Source organism: Salmo salar, chromosome 11 (assembly GCF_965601325.2).
Source record: "Salmo salar chromosome 11, fSalSal1, whole genome shotgun sequence".
Taxonomy (NCBI): domain Eukaryota; kingdom Metazoa; phylum Chordata; class Actinopteri; order Salmoniformes; family Salmonidae; genus Salmo; species Salmo salar.
In genome coordinates, this window is record NC_138301.1 from 40,147,483 (window position 1) to 40,164,754 (window position 17,272).

General features: G+C 41.0%; 1 protein-coding gene across 1 annotated transcript in view; it reads left to right on the forward strand.

The window, feature by feature from the left end:
• Positions 1-17,272, forward strand: part of LOC106587829 (uncharacterized) — a 28,618-nt gene that overhangs the window by 348 nt on the left and 10,998 nt on the right. Inside the window, exons 2-7 of the mRNA XM_045689525.2 lie at positions 6,433-6,609; positions 7,050-7,240; positions 7,653-7,757; positions 9,015-9,153; positions 9,479-9,620; positions 10,004-10,136. Of these exons, the coding sequence (XP_045545481.1) occupies positions 6,478-6,609; positions 7,050-7,240; positions 7,653-7,757; positions 9,015-9,153; positions 9,479-9,620; positions 10,004-10,136 (842 nt within the window). The 5' untranslated portion in view covers positions 6,433-6,477. The remainder of the gene's footprint in view (positions 1-6,432; positions 6,610-7,049; positions 7,241-7,652; positions 7,758-9,014; positions 9,154-9,478; positions 9,621-10,003; positions 10,137-17,272) is intronic.

Sequence of the window (17,272 nt, forward strand, 5' to 3'; positions counted from 1 at the left end):
GTTTGTTATTGGATTTGAGCTTCTATGGCTGTGTTTACACCGTGACCCTGAGAACCCATTTGTGATTTATTTTTCTGACTGTCAACATTAAGTTGTGACCCATATCACATCAAATATGGGGCGGTAGAAATAAAATAATTGGCAAAAGATCTGAATTGGGCTGCCGGTGTAAACGCAGCTTGTGAAGTTTCTTCATACTTGGCACAGACCTTTTAGACCAATGGTCAAAACATCTGGATTCCATACATTTTCTAACATGTCCTGGTGTTCAGAAAAGGGGATTGGACTGTCCATGGTATATGCTCAGTGCCTGAGTTCTTTTTAAAGGGAAATATGCATTTCAACCATTATCAAAGTTGCCACCCCACCAATGACTGGTAAATAGCTGAGGGATGGGACTGAATGTAACCACTCAAATTCATAGATGGCTATGAATGTGAAGACTGACCAGCTATGATATATAATTTGAACCATGTTATGAAGCTATAGTGTTTAAATTCACTTGTTTTCAGAAATAAAGGGGTAAAACAAGCTTATTATTGGTTATGATGGGGGTAAGACTGTTAAACTAACATGATGCATTTATAAGTAATATTCAATGTGTGTTTAATTAATTTAAAAGTACAAAAATGTATATAGCAATTGCAGATTGCCTCTAAGGAAAGTAGAGTTTGTTTCCCTGGGTAACATAATGTAACTATGCACAACAATGTTCTCTCCAGTCATTGTTGGGGTGCTGAATTTTTCCTGGTCAGCTTACAAAGTTCAGGGCCTGGTGGTTGTCAGGTACATGACCACTGGTCAGATATGTTGTGCTGGAACAAAAGCCTGCTCACACTTCTGTGACCTCCACCTGGGCCCGTATTCACAAAGGCTCCTGGAGTAGGAGAGCTGAGAGGTATACTACAAAACACGAGTTAAGCAGCTAACTTGGATAAACAACTGGACAGAATTAGATTTTCTGGGTAACTATGCTAAACTTAAATGTATTTTGTGTTGTCAATTAGTCCATGCCCATTTGAAGCATATCTTACAAAAAATGTCAAGTTATTTCAGAATATTTAGGCAATTTAGCTGGCTAACTTATTGATCCTCCTTTGTAGTATAGCCGTCTGATCTTGGATTTAGATCATAATAAATAAGATGGGGATCTGATCCTAGACCAGCACTCCTTCTCTGAGATTCCCTAATTCAATGTATCTTTACCAACTTACCATCAAGTCCCTTGAAGTGGTGTCTAACAGGTCATTTATTTCCTTACTCAGACTGCGTTTAAATCAAATCCAATGTTATTTCTCACATGCTTCATAAATAAGTGTGGACTAAAAGTGAAATGCTTACTTACGGGACCTTCCTAACAACGCAGAGAGAAAAATAGAGAAATAATAGAAAAATAAAAACAAGGAATATATACATAATGAGTAATAATAACTTGGCTATTTACACGGGGTAAGTACTGAGTCGATGTGCAGGGGTACGAGGTAGTTGAGGTAAATATGCCTACTAGAAAGTGTGTGTGGCTTCAGGCCGGGAGAGAAGCAATAGTCATTCCGCTACCTAAGAATAGTAAAGCCCCCTTTACTTGCTCAAATAGCCGACCAATCAGCCTGTTACCAAACAGTAAACTTTTGGGAAAAATTGTGTTTGACCAGATCCAATGATATTTTACAATAACCAAATTGACAACAGACTTTCAGCACACTTATAGGAAAGGACATTCAACACGCACAGCACTTAAACAAATGACTAATGATTGGCAGAGAAATTGATGATAAAAATATTGTGGGGGCTATTTTGTTAGACTTCAGGGCAGCTTTTGACATTATCGGTCAGTCTGCTGCTGGAAAAAACGTATGTGTTATGGCTTTACACCCCCTGCTATATGTGGATAAAGAGTTACCTGTCTAACAGAACACAGAGTGTGTTCTTTAATGGAAGCCTCCAACATAATCAAGGTAGAATCAGGAATTCCCCAGGGCTGCTGTCTAGACCCCTTACTTTTTCAATCTGTACTAACGACATGCCACTGGGTAAAGCCAGTGTGTCTATGTATGCGGATGACTCAACACTATACACGTCAGCTACTACAGCGACTGAAATGACTGCAACACTTAACAAAAGCTGTAGTTTGTTTCAGAATGGGTGGCAAGGAATATGTTAGTCCTAAATAGTTCAAAAACTAAAAGTATTGTATTTGGGAAAAATCATTCATTAAACCCTAAACCTCCACTAAATCTTGTAATTAATAATGTGGAAATTGAGTAAATTGAGGTGACTAAACTGCTTGGAGTAACCCTGGATGGTGAACTGTCATGGTCAAAACATATTCATACAGAAGCTAAGATGGGGAGAAGTTTGTCCATAATAAAGCGCGGCCTTAACAACACTATCAACAAGGCAGGTCCTTCAGGCCCTAGTTTTGCCGCACCTGGACTGCTGATCAGTCGTGTGGTCAGGAGCCACAAAGAGGAACTTTGTGGCACGCACTGCTGGCCCTTTAAATATACACGGAGAGCTAAAATGAATGATATGCATGTCAATCTCTCATGGATCCAAGTGGAGGAGAGACAAGCTGACAGTGTTGACAAGATGAATGCACCGAGCTGTCTGTTTAAACTACTAGCACACAGCTCAAACACCCATACATACCCCACAAGACATGCCACCAGAGGTCTCTTCATAATCCCCAAGTCCAGAACAGACTATGGGAGGCACACAGTACTACATAGAGCCATGATTACATGGAACTCTATTCCACAGCAGGTAACTGATGCAAGCAGTAGAATCAGATGTAAAAAACAGATAAAAATACAGCTTATGGAATAGCGGGGACTGTGAAGAGACACACACATAGGTACAGACACTCGTATAAGCACACAAATGCTAGCACACACACTTTACACACACGTATGTTGTAATATTGTTGTATGGTGGTATTGTACATTTTGTATTATAGATATGTAGTGGTGTAATGTTATATGATGTACTGTTTTATCTTTTGTTTTATATTTAATGTAAGTGCCTTAATGTGTTTGGATCCCAAGAAGAGTAGCTGCTGCCTTGGCAGGAACTAATGGGGATCCATAATAAACCCCAGGAAGAGTAGCTGCTGCCTTGGCAGGAACTAATGGGGATCCATAATAAACCTCAGGAAGAGTAGCTGCTGCCTTGGCAAGAACTAATGGGGATCCATAATAAACCCCAGGAAGAGTAGCTGCTGCCTTGGCAAGAACTAATGGGGATCCATAATAAACCCCAGGAAGAGTAGCTGCTGCCTTGGCAAGAACTAATGGGGATCCATAATAAACACCAGGAAGAGTAGCTGCTGCCTTGGCAAGAACTAATGGGGATCCATAATAAACCCCAGGAAGAGTAGCTGCTGCCTTGGCAGTGTAACGGCTGTCTGTAAGAGGGAACCAAGGTGCAGCAGAGGATGTGTTCATCATTAGAATTTTAATTAAAAAAAACAAGAGAACACTACAAAATGAACAAAAACGACAGCAAACAGTCCTGTTAAGAAAATACTCTAAACAGAAACAATTACCCACAAAACCCAAAGGAAAAACATGCTCCTTATGTGTGACTCCCAATCAGCAGCAACAAGCTTCAGCTGTGCCTGATTGGGAGCCACACACATGGCCCAAAACAAAGAAATACCAAAACATAGAAAAAGGAACATAGAACGCCCACCCAATGTAACACCCTGGCCTAACCAAAATAAAGAACAAAAAACCCCTCTCTATGGCCAGGGCGTTACAGGCAGGAACTAATGGGGATCCATAATAAACCCCAAAAAGAGTAGCTGCTGCCTTGGCAGGAACTAAAGGGGATCACTAATAAATACAAAATACAATTATGTACATATTGGTAGGAATAAAGTAACTAGGCAACAGGATAGATAATAAACAGCAGCAGCATATGTGATGAGTCAAGAGTTCATGCAAAAGGGGTCAATGCAGGGGGTCTATTTAACTAACTTGGTTGTTGTCCTGGCACCACACTGCTATGTCACTGACCTCCCTATAGGCTGTTTCATCGTCTTTGGTGATCAGGCCAACCACCGTTGTGTCGTCAACAAACTTAATGATGATGTTGGAGTCGTGCGCAACCACACAGTCGTGGATTCATGGGGGAACAGGGAGTACAGGAGGGAACTGAGCGCGTACCCCTGAGGGGCCCTCGTGTTGAAGGTCAGTGTGGCAGATGGGTTGTTGCCTGCACTCACCACCTGGGGGCGGACAATTAGGAAGTTCAGGATCCTGTTGCATAGGGAGGTGTTCAGTCCCAGGGTCCTGAGCTTAGTGATGAGCTTGGAGGGTATTATGGTGTTGAACACTGAGCAATAGTCAGTGAACAGCATTCTCACGTAAGTGTTCCTCTTGTCCAAGTGAAGAGGGCATTGTTGAGTGTAATAGAAATTGTGTCATCTGTGGATCTGTTGGGGCGGTATGCAATTTGGTGTGAGTCCAGGGTGTCTGAGATGATGGTGTTGATGTGAGCCATAACCAGCTTTTCAAAGCATTTCTTGGCTACAGATGTGAGTCCTATGGAGCGATAATCATTTAGGCAGGTTAACTTGGCATTCTTGGGCACAGGGACTATAGTTTTCTGCTTGAAACACGTAGGTATTACAGACTGGGTCAGGGAAAGGTTGAAAATGTAATTGAAGACACTTTCCAGCTGGTCAGCACATGCTCAGAGTACGCATCCTGGTAATCAGTCTGGCCCTGCAGCCTTGTGAATGTTAACCTGTTGAAAGGTATTTTCTAACATCGGCTATGGAGAGCGTGATCACCCAGTCGTCCGGAACAGCTGGTGCTCTCATGCATGGTTCAATGTTGGTTGCCTCGAAGTGAGCATAAAAAGCATTTAGCTTGTCTGGTAGGCTCACGTTCCTGGGAAGCGTCCCTGGGTTTCCCTTTGTACCCTGTGATAGTTTGTAAGCCCTGCCACATCCGACGAGGGTCAGAGCCGGTGTAGTAGGATTCGATCTTAGTCCTCTATTGATGTTTTGACTGTTTGATGGCTCATCGGAAAACGTAGAGGGATTTCTTATAAGCGTCCGGATTAGTGTCCTGCTCTTTGAAAGCGGCAGCTCTAGCCTTTAGCTCAATGAGGATGTTGCCTGTAATCCATGGCTTCTGGTTGGGATATGTACGTATGGTCACTGTGGGGACGACAAGGTCGTCGATGCACTTATTAACAAAGCCGGTGACTGATGTGATAAACTCCTCAATACCATCGGATGAATCCCGGAACATATTCCAGTCTGTGTTGGTGAAACAGTCCTGTAGCTTAGTTTACACAGGTAGTCCAATTCGCCAATTTTTGCCCAATTATTGGCAAAAGATCTGATCTGATCTGATTGGTCAAAATACCAATAATTGTCCAAAAGACCAATAATTGGGCAAAAGATCAAAGTTTGGCTGTCTGTGAAAACGCAGCCTTGGGGAAGATTTCAATTGCATACACCTTGCATCCTCTCCTCATTTCCTTCTCAAAACCCATTGGATGAGAATGTCAAAGGGGCAGGACATCTGGCTTTCTCATCCAATCGCTTTTGATAAGGAAACGAGGAGAGAGGACACAAGATGTATGGAATCTCCCATAGACTTTCAGGAATCTGATGTGCCCTTGAGCAAGGCCTAATTAGTCTGTCAGTCAATTGCAGCCCCACCACTTGGTTTTCTATAAAGCAGAGGGATAGGGCTGGAGAAATGTAAGATCTCATTCATTGATGGAGCTATGGATGAAATGACTGACAGTCAATAAGATCAGCATATTTAGAAGTTATACAGTAGTGTTTGTAACTTTTAAAACGGAATTCTTAGAATAGATTTTCTTTGCACACCATCCCCACATACAAATGAACAGGTCATAGTTTTCACCCTGTAACACTGAAACCCAATGAGGGTAAATTAGGTTAATCTTGAAATTCCTCAGGCTTGGAATTACTCCTTAAAGGCCCAATGCAGTCGTTTTAATATCAATATCACATTTCTGGGTAACATTTGGTACCTTACTGTAATAGATTATCCATTAAAATGGGCAAAAATTGCTTTTTATCAGAAAAATATTTCTCAAGCAAGGACTGTATGGGAGTGGTCTGAGCGGGGAGGGGAAATCTGAAAACTAGCTGTTATTGGCAGAGAAGTATCCATAACCATGAGTGTTGGAACTTTGGAAAATAATGAGACATTAAGCAAAAACAACAGGGATGTCCACATTCATAACATTCTAACCTTGATGTGTTGATGTCCTGTTGACTTTTACAAAGACTACAATCATTTAAGTTGTGTTACTACTAGCACATTTACAAATGTTTGGTCATTGTCTCAATATTGATCCTGTTTTGTAAAATAAGAGTGTGTGTGTTTGTCTGTGTTTCATGTTTGTGATTGCCCTCTAACGGGTCTCCATTTCTGTCTCCAGAGGCCCAAGCTTCCTTCGACACACAGCCCTGTGTGAAAAGCTCTGATGTTGATCCGAGTTTTTCTGGGGCACCTGGTTGTGGCCCTAGGCCTGCTCCTGCCCTACCCTGTCTGTGAGGCCACCACTCTGGGTGCAGTGGTCAATGTTGTCCCTCTAGAGAAGAGTGGAGGAAATATGGTGAGGTTACACATTGTTAATTACCAATGCTGTAAGCTTTTAACACTGTGTATTAGGAATTTCAGGATTGACCTAAAATATGCACTGCGATAATGATAGGCTTTCTATGTTACGATGCACATGTGCGCAGTATTCAAATGAATTACAAATCCATGTTGATTGGTTCTTGCTGTACCTCCCAGCTGTAAACACACAGCCCCTCCAGGTTACTTACTACACTGGTATTTTACAGTCTCTGCGATTTACCTGTTGTTTTCATTGTTTTTGTTTGTTTCAATTTACTTGATAAAATGGTAAATAGCCAATAATTACAGTGTGGTTTAGGCACCAATAACAGGTAGACAATGATTGTGCTGAATTCCTAAAAGCAAGTTCCTCATTGTTACCATGTAATTAATTACATGACCTCCTGACCTCACGTCACCTTTGACCTTTGGCAGGTGAGGGCTCACTACACCGTGATCTCTGCCCTTCCCTGTCCTACGTTCTCCGGAGTGTGTCAGACAGGGGAAGACTGTGTCGTGCATACCACCTCGTTACCCTACACAGGACAGAAGCCCGCCTCAGGCTGGTGCGTCCGCCAATGGCAGAGGACCATTCCCAGCAACTATAGGGCCAACGTGAATTTGGGGTATGTGATTTGCTGAGAGACCTGTTATTATTATCACACCGTGACCATTTGATGTGCTTTTGTAGAACATCTATAGAATCAATACACACTGACTGGACATGTTCAGTGCTAGCTTCCGCAACATTGAAGACTGTAAGGTTTCATGAGTTGGTTTCATAATGGTGAAAATGTTACACAAACTTACTTTAAAGCAGTTGGACATTAGACCTCCTCAGTCCTCACAATTCAGAACATTAATGTATAATGCAGTTTCATGACTGATCATTCTTACTTTATATCATATGCATTATGTTGTATATGTGATATAAATGTCTATGTGTTATAAAGCAACCTTTTGCAGGTTATGTCACACCACTTCAGGAAAAGTGAAAAACAAACATATTTATTTGACTCCCCTGTAACTGTGAATTAGGTCCAACGTGAATGTGTTTCTGTTCTTGTGGGCTGGACCCTCCAACCAGTCTAACCCATTGAGACTAAACCAGCCCCCTTACTGCAGCCTGCCTCCTCCTCTCAGGTAACTCAACTCACTGTAACCTGGACCTGAGTCTTGTACTGCACATAGAAACATTACTCTGTTTACTCTAGTCTACACATTCTCACGGTTTTGACTGTTCATATGTAGTGGGATTTATTTGGTCATGATGACTGATACATTTTGACCCTTTTCTCTCCTCTTTGTCCTTCTCTCCCTTTCTCTCCTCTTTCCTTTCTCTCCTTCCTTCCTTCCTTCCTTCCTTCCTTCCTCCTCCTTCCTTCCTTCCTTCCTTCCTTCCTTCCTTCCTTCCTTCCTTCCTTCCTTCCTTCCTTCCTTCCTTCCTTCCTTCCTTCCTTCCTTCCTCAGCACCGTTCTTCCTTTCCATACTTTTTTCTTTCTCCTCTGTATCTCATCCCAATTGTCAAGCTCTTCGGTTCCGCTACAGCCTCTTCAAGTCTCTCAAAACAGGGTCCCAGTCCTTTATCAGCAACCATCACTCCTGTGATTCCAATGGCACGTTGTGTTAGCTAATCCAAGTTTATCATTTTAAAAGGCTAATTAATCATTAGAAAACTCTTTTGCAATTATGTTAGCACAGCTGAAAACTGTTGTTCTGATTAAAGAAGCAATAAAACTAGCCTTCTTTAGACTAGTTGAGTATCTGGAGCATCAGCATTTGCGGGTTCGATTACAGGCTCAAAATGGTCAGAAACAAAGAACTTTATTCTGAAACTTGTCAGTCTATTCTTGTTCTGAGAAATTAAGGCTATTCCATGCGAGAAATTGCCAAGAAACTGAAGATCTCGTACAACGCTGTGTACTACTCCTTTCTCAGAACAGCACAAACTGGCCCTAACCAGAATAGAAAGAGGAGTGGAAGGCCCCGGGGCACAACTGAGCAAGAGGACAAGTACATTAGAGTGTCTAGTTTGAGAAACAGATGCCTCAAAAGTCCTCAACTGGCAGCTTCATTAAATAGTACCCGCAAAACACCAGTCTCAACGTCAACAGTGAAGAGGCGACTCCGGGATGCTGGCCTTCTAGGCAGAGTTGCAAAGAAAAAGACATCTCAGACTGGCCAATAAAAATAAAATATTAAGATGGGCAAAAGAACACAGACATTGGACAGAGGAACTCTGCCTAGAAGGCCAGCATCCCGAAGTCGCCTCTTCACTGTTGACGTTGAGACTGGTGTTTTGCGGGTACTATTTAATGAAGCTGCCAGGAGGAAATATATATATAATAAAGTGGGGAGAAAAACATATGATATCAACTGAGTGTGTATTCTTGTGTCAGGGCTCGTGTGAACTGCCTACATCACTTCCCACTGACGGTGAAGGACCTGGATGGGGACACAGTGCTCTGTCGCTTTGCCCAGGCTGACCTTGGAGAATGCCTTGACTGCCCCCAGTACAACTTTCTGAAGATGGAGGAGGTGAGTCTTAACTTATTTGTGTCTTTGTGTTAGTCCACACAGCAGTGACTATTAAGATGCCCCAAACCGCCAAGAAAAGGTGCAAGAAAGAGAACCATGTTGGATTTAATTCCTATACAGAGAAATATGAAACATGAATCGGTCATTATGGATGCATCATGCACCATCTAAATGTGCGGGGAGGTTAAACCAATTTAGAGTTATTTGTTGGACTTGTTTCTTTTGAGGGTTAGGCTTTCGGCTTCAGGCATGTGCTCTGTGGGAAACAAAGAACAATTGTTTTCAAATAAATGTTGTTGAATTTGTTTTAATTGCTACTTCATAGGAGACGTGTACGCTGTTGTACAATGGTAAATCGTCCGCTGGCCAATACTCTGTGCAGCTGATGGTGGAGGACTTTCCACGCCAAACCCAAACCAACAAACGCAAAGCACTCAGTTCCATCCCACTGCACCTGTCCCTTACAGGTGAGACTGACACACACAAACTATTTCACGCTGTCTTCTCTTTATTGATGGGCCTGTTTCAGGGAAAAATGAATCAGGTAAATTCTGCTGGTCTGTTCTCAATAACTATACATACTGGACTCTATGATGTAGCTGTGTTGTTCAGTCTTGATCTGAGGCACCCTGGGATTGATTTATCAAGCGCTCTTGAAAAATACAATTTCAACACAGTAGTTAGTAATGGATGAATTACCCATATTTATGTACCGGTAGCAACATTTTATATTGAGATGCACCCAAAGTTCTTCAGAAGGAGCAATCATATACAGTATGATACCTGAAGGAGGTTAAAAAGAAAGTTTAAAACTAAATAACCTTAACTTTTGTCTTGTTCTTGGTTTCAGTGGAGGAGGCGTCCTCAAGCTGCACTGCTGAGCCGGTCACTACAGGACTGACACCAACAGGGGGAGCCACCATCTACGTTCTGCCCTATGAGCAGATCAACGTGTCTGTCACCTTTCATTCTGACCTAGAGAGGTGTGTTATAGCATGGTTTCCCAAACTCACTCCTCAACCTAGAGGTGTGTTATATTACTCAACCTAGAGGTGTGTTATACTACCCAACCTAGAGATATTTGTAATACTACTCAACCTAGAAAGTGTGTTATACTACTCAACCTAGAGAGGTGTTATACTACTCAACCTAGAGAGGTGTTATACTACTCAACCTAGAGGTGTTATACTACTCAACCTAGAGAGGTGTGTTATACTACTCAACCTAGAGAGGTGTTATACTACTCAACCTAGAGAGGTGTTATACTACTCAACCTAGAGAGGTGTTATACTACTCAACCTAGAGAGGTGTTATACTACTCAACCTAGAGAGGTGTGTTATACTACTCAACCTAGAGAGATGTGTTATACTACTCAACCTAGAAAGTGTGTTATACTACTCAACCTAGAGAGGTGTTATACTACTCAACCTAGAGAGGTGTGTTATACTACTCAACCTAGAGAGGTGTTATACTACTCAACCTAGAGAGATGTGTTATACTACTCAACCTAGAGGTGTGTTATACTACTCAACCTAGAGAGATGTGTTATACTACTCAACCTAGAGGTGTGTTATACTACTCAACCTAGAAAGTGTGTTATACTACTCAACCTAGAGAGGTGTTATACTACTCAACCTAGAGAGGTGTGTTATACTACTCAACCTAGAGAGATGTGTTATACTACTCAACCTAGAGAGATGTGTTATGCTACTCAACCTAGAGGTGTGTTATACTACTCAACCTAGAGGTGTGTTATACTACTCAACCTAGAGGTGTGTTATACTACTCAACCTAGAGGTGTGTTATACTACTCAACCTAGAGAGGTGTGTTATACTACTCAACCTAGAGAGATGTGTTATACTACTCAACCTAGAGAGGTGTGTTATACTACTCAACCTAGAGAGGTGTGTTATACTACTCAACCTAGAGAGGTGTTATACTACTCAACCTAGAGAGGTGTGTTATACACATCAACCTAGAGAGGTGTGTTATACTACTCAACCTAGAGGTGTGTTATACTACTTAACCTAGAGGTGTGTTATACTACTCAACCTAGAGGTGTGTTATACTACTCAACCTAGAGAGGTGTGTTATACACATCAACCTAGAGGTGTGTTATACTACTCAACCTAGAGAGGTGTGTTATACACATCAACCTAGAGGTGTGTTATACTACTCAACCTAGAGAGGTGTTATACTACTCAACCTAGAGGTGTGTTATACTACTCAACCTAGAGATGTGTTATACTACTCAACCTAGAGGTGTGTTATACTACTCAACCTAGAAAGGTGTGTTATACTATTCAACCTAGAGAGGTGTGTTATACTACTCAACCTAGAGAGGTGTGTTATACTACTCAACCTAGAGGTGTGTTAAACTACTCAACCTAGAGAGATGTGTTATACTACTCAAACTAGAGAGGTGTTATACTACTCAACCTAGAAAATGTGTTATACTACTCAACCTAGAGGTGTGTTATACTACTCAACCTAGAGGTGTGTTATACTACTCAACCTAGAGAGGTGTGTTAAACTACTCAACCTAGAGAGGTGTTATACTACTCAACCTAGAGGTGTGTTATACTACTCAACCTAGAGATGTGTTATACTACTCAACCTAGAGGTGTGTTATACTACTCAACCTAGAGAGGTGTGTTATACACATCAACCTAGAGGTGTGTTATACTACTCAACCTAGAGAGGTGTTATACTACTCAACCTAGAGGTGTGTTATACTACTCAACCTAGAGATGTGTTATACTACTCAACCTAGAGGTGTGTTATACTACTCAACCTAGAGAGGTGTGTTATACTATTCAACCTAGAGAGGTGTGTTATACTACTCAACCTAGAGAGGTGTGTTATACTACTCAACCTAGAGGTGTGTTATACTACTCAACCTAGAGAGATGTGTTATACTACTCAACCTAGAGAGGTGTTATACTACTCAACCTAGAAAATGTGTTATACTACTCAACCTAGAGGTGTGTTATACTACTCAACCTAGAGGTGTGTTATACTACTCAACCTAGAAAGTGTGTTATACTACTCAACCTAGAGAGGTGTTATACTACTCAACCTAGAGAGGTGTGTTATACTACTCAACCTAGAGAGATTTGTTATACTACTCAACCTAGAGGTGTGTTATACTACTCAACCTAGAAAGTGTGTTATACTACTCAACCTAGAGAGGTGTTATACTACTCAACCTAGAGAGGTGTGTTATACTACTCAACCTAGAGAGATGTGTTATACTACTCAACCTAGAGAGATGTGTTAAACTACTCAACCTAGAGGTGTGTTATACTACTCAACCTAGAGGTGTGTTATACTACTCAACCTAGAGGTGTGTTATACTACTCAACCTAGAGAGGTGTGTTATACACATCAACCTAGAGAGGTGTGTTATACACATCAACCTAGAGGTGTGTTATACTACTCAACCTAGAGAGGTGTGTTATACACATCAACCTAGAGGTGTGTTATACTACTCAACGTAGAGAGGTGTTATACTACTCAACCTAGAGGTGTGTTATACTACTCAACCTAGAGATGTGTTATGCTACTCAACCTAGAGGTGTGTTATACTACTCAACCTAGAGAGGTGTGTTATACTATTCAACCTAGAGAGGTGTGTTATACTACTCAACCTCGAGGTGTGTTATACTACTCAACCTAGAGAGATGTGTTATACTACTCAACCTAGAGAGGTGTTGTACTACTCAACCTAGAAAATGTGTTATACTACTCAACCTAGAGGTGTGTTATACTACTCAACCTAGAGGTGTGTTATACTACTCAACCTAGAGAGGTGTGTTATACTACTCAACCTAGAGAGGTGTGTTATACTACTCAACCTAGAGGTGTGTTATACTACTCAACCTAGAGGTGTGTTATACTACTCAACCAAAAGAGGTGTGTTATACTACTCAACCTAGAGGTGTGTTATACTACTCAACCTAGAGGTGTGTTATACTACTCAACCTAGAGTGATGTGTTATACTACTCAACCTAGAGGTGTGTTATACTACTCAACCTAGAGGTGTGTTATACTACTCAACCTAGAGAGGTGTTATACTACTCAACCTAGAAAGTGTGTTATACTACTCAACCTAGAGGTGTGTTATACTACTCAACCTAGAGGTGTGTTATACTACTCAACCTAGAGGTGTGTTATACTACTCAACCTAGAGGTGTGTTATACTACTCAACCTAGAGAGGTGTGTTATACTACTCAACCTAGAGGTGTGTTATACTACTCAACCTAGAAAGTGTGTTATACTACTCAACCTAGAGAGGTGTTATACTACTCAACCTAGAGAGGTGTGTTATACTACTCAACCTAGAGGTGTGTTATACTACCCAACCTAGAGAGATTTGTTGTACTACTCAACCTAGAGGTGTGTTATACTACTCAACCTAGAAAGTGTGTTATACTACTCAACCTAGAGAGGTGTGTTATACTACTCAACCTAGAGAGGTGTGTTATACTACTCAACCTAGAGAGGTGTGTTATACTACTCAACCTAGAGAGGTGTGTTATACTACTCAACCTAGAGGTGTGTTATACTACTCAACCTAGAGAGGTGTGTTATACTACTCAACCTAGAGAGGTGTGTTATACTACTCAACCTAGAGGTGTGTTATACTACTCAACCTAGAGGTTTGTTATACTACTCAACCTAGAGTGATGTGTTATACTACTCAACCTAGAGTGATGTGTTATACTCCTCAACCTAGAGGTGTGTTATACTACTCAACCTAGAGAGGTGTTATACTACTCAACCTAGAGGTGTGTTATACTACTCAACCTAGAGGTGTGTTATACTACTCAACCTAGAGGTGTGTTATACTACTCAACCTAGAGAGGTGTGTTATACTACTCAACCTAGAGGTGTGTTATACTACTCAACCTAGAAAGTGTGTTATACTACTCAACCTAGAGAGGTGTTATACTACTCAACCTAGAGAGGTGTGTTATACTACTCAACCTAGAGGTGTGTTATACTACCCAACCTAGAGAGATTTGTTATACTACTCAACCTAGAGGTGTGTTATACTACTCAACCTAGAAAGTGTGTTATACTACTCAACCTAGAGAGGTGTTATACTACTCAACCTAGAGCGGTGTGTTATACTACTCAACCTAGAGAGATGTGTTATACTACTCAACCTAGAGAGATGTGTTATACTACTCAACCTAGAGGTGTGTTATACTACTCAACCTAGAGAGGTGTGTTATACTACTCAACCTTGAGGTGTGTTGTACTACTCAACCTAGAGAGGTGTGTTATACTACTCAACCTAGAGAGGTGTGTTATACTACTCAACCTAGAGGTGTGTTATACTACTCAACCTAGAGAGGTGTGTTATACTACTCAACCTAGAGAGGTGTGTTATACTACTCAACCTAGAGGTGTGTTATACTACTCAACCTAGAGATGTGTTATACTACTTAACCTAGAGAGGTGTGTTATACTACTCAACCTAGAGGTGTGTTGTACTACTCAACCTAGAGAGGTGTGTTATACTACTCAACCTAGAGAGGTGTGTTATACTACTCAACCTAGAGGTGTGTTATACTACTCAACCTAGAGAGGTGTGTTATACTACTCAACCTAGAGAGGTGTGTTATACTACTCAACCTAGAGGTGTGTTATACTACTCAACCTAGAGATGTGTTATACTACTTAACCTAGAGGTGTGTTATACTACTCAACCTAGAGGTGTGTTATACTACTCAACCTAGAGAGGTGTGTTATACACATCAACCTAGAGAGGTGTGTTATACACATCAACCTAGAGGTGTGTTATACTACTCAACCTAGAGAGGTGTGTTATACACATCAACCTAGAGGTGTGTTATACTACTCAACCTAGAGAGGTGTTATACTACTCAACCTAGAGGTGTGTTATACTACTCAACCTAGAGATGTGTTATACTACTCAACCTAGCGGTGTGTTATACTGCTCAACCTAGAGAGGTGTGTTATACTACTCAACCTAGAGGTGTGTTATACTACTCAACCTAGAGAGGTGTGTTATACTACTCAACCTAGAGGTGTGTTATACTACTCAACCTAGAGAGATGTGTTATACTACTCAACCTAGAGAGGTGTTATAATACTCAACCTAGAAAATGTGTTATACTACTCAACCTAGAGGTGTGTTATACTACTCAACGTAGAGGTGTGTTATACTACTCAACCTAGAGAGGTGTGTTATACTACTCAACCTAGAGAGGTGTGTTATACTACTCAACCTAGAGAGGTGTGTTATACTACTCAACCTAGAGGTGTGTTATACTACTCAACCTAGAGAGGTGTGTTATACACATCAACCTAGAGAGGTGTGTTATACACATCAACCTAGAGGTGTGTTATACTACTCAACCTAGAGAGGTGTTATACTACTCAACCTAGAGGTGTGTTATACTACTCAACCTAGAGAGGTGTTATACTACTCAACCTAGAGGTGTGTTATACTACTCAACCTAGAGATGTGTTATACTACTCAACCTAGAGGTGTGTTATACTACTCAACCTAGAGAGGTGTGTTATACTATTCAACCTAGAGAGGTGTGTTATACTACTCAACCTAGAGAGGTGTGTTATACTACTCAACCTAGAGGTGTGTTATACTACTCAACCTAGAGAGATGTGTTATACTACTCAACCTAGAGAGGTGTTATACTACTCAACCTAGAAAATGTGTTATACTACTCAACCTAGAGGTGTGTTATACTACTCAACCTAGAGATGTGTTATACTACTTAACCTAGAGGTGTGTTATACTACTCAACCTAGAGGTGTGTTATACTACTCAACCTAGAGAGGTGTGTTATACACATCAACCTAGAGAGGTGTGTTATACACATCAACCTAGAGGTGTGTTATACTACTCAACCTAGAGAGGTGTGTTATACACATCAACCTAGAGGTGTGTTATACTACTCAACCTAGACAGGTGTTATACTACTCAACCTAGAGGTGTGTTATACTACTCAACCTAGAGATGTGTTATACTACTCAACCTAGCGGTGTGTTATACTGCTCAACCTAGAGAGGTGTGTTATACTACTCAACCTAGAGGTGTGTTATACTACTCAACCTAGAGAGGTGTGTTATACTACTCAACCTAGAGGTGTGTTATACTACTCAACCTAGAGAGATGTGTTATACTACTCAACCTAGAGAGGTGTTATAATACTCAACCTAGAAAATGTGTTATACTACTCAACCTAGAGGTGTGTTATACTACTCAACGTAGAGGTGTGTTATACTACTCAACCTAGAGAGGTGTGTTATACTACTCAACCTAGAGAGGTGTGTTATACTACTCAACCTAGAGAGGTGTGTTATACTACTCAACCTAGAGGTGTGTTATACTACTCAACCTAGAGAGGTGTGTTATACACATCAACCTAGAGAGGTGTGTTATACACATCAACCTAGAGGTGTGTTATACTACTCAACCTAGAGAGGTGTTATACTACTCAACCTAGAGGTGTGTTATACTACTCAACCTAGAGAGGTGTTATACTACTCAACCTAGAGATGTGTTATACTACTCAACCTAGCGGTGTGTTATACTGCTCAACCTAGAGAGGTGTGTTATACTACTCAACCTAGAGGTGTGTTATACTACTCAACCTAGAGAGGTGTGTTATACTACTCAACCTAGAGGTGTGTTATACTACTCAACCTAGAGAGATGTGTTATACTACTCAACCTAGAGAGGTGTTATAATACTCAACCTAGAAAATGTGTTATACTACTCAACCTAGAGGTGTGTTATACTACTCAACGTAGAGGTGTGTTATACTACTCAACCTAGAGAGGTGTGTTATACTACTCAACCTAGTGAGGTGTGTTATACTACTCAACCTAGAGAGGTGTGTTATACTACTCAACCTAGAGGTGTGTTATACTACTCAACCTAGAGAGGTGTGTTATACACATCAACCTAGAGAGGTGTGTTATACACATCAACCTAGAGGTGTGTTATACTACTCAACCTAGAGAGGTGTTATACTACTCAACCTAGAGGTGTGTTATACTACTCAACCTAGAGAGGTGTTATACTACTCAACCTAGAGGTGTGTTATACTACTCAAC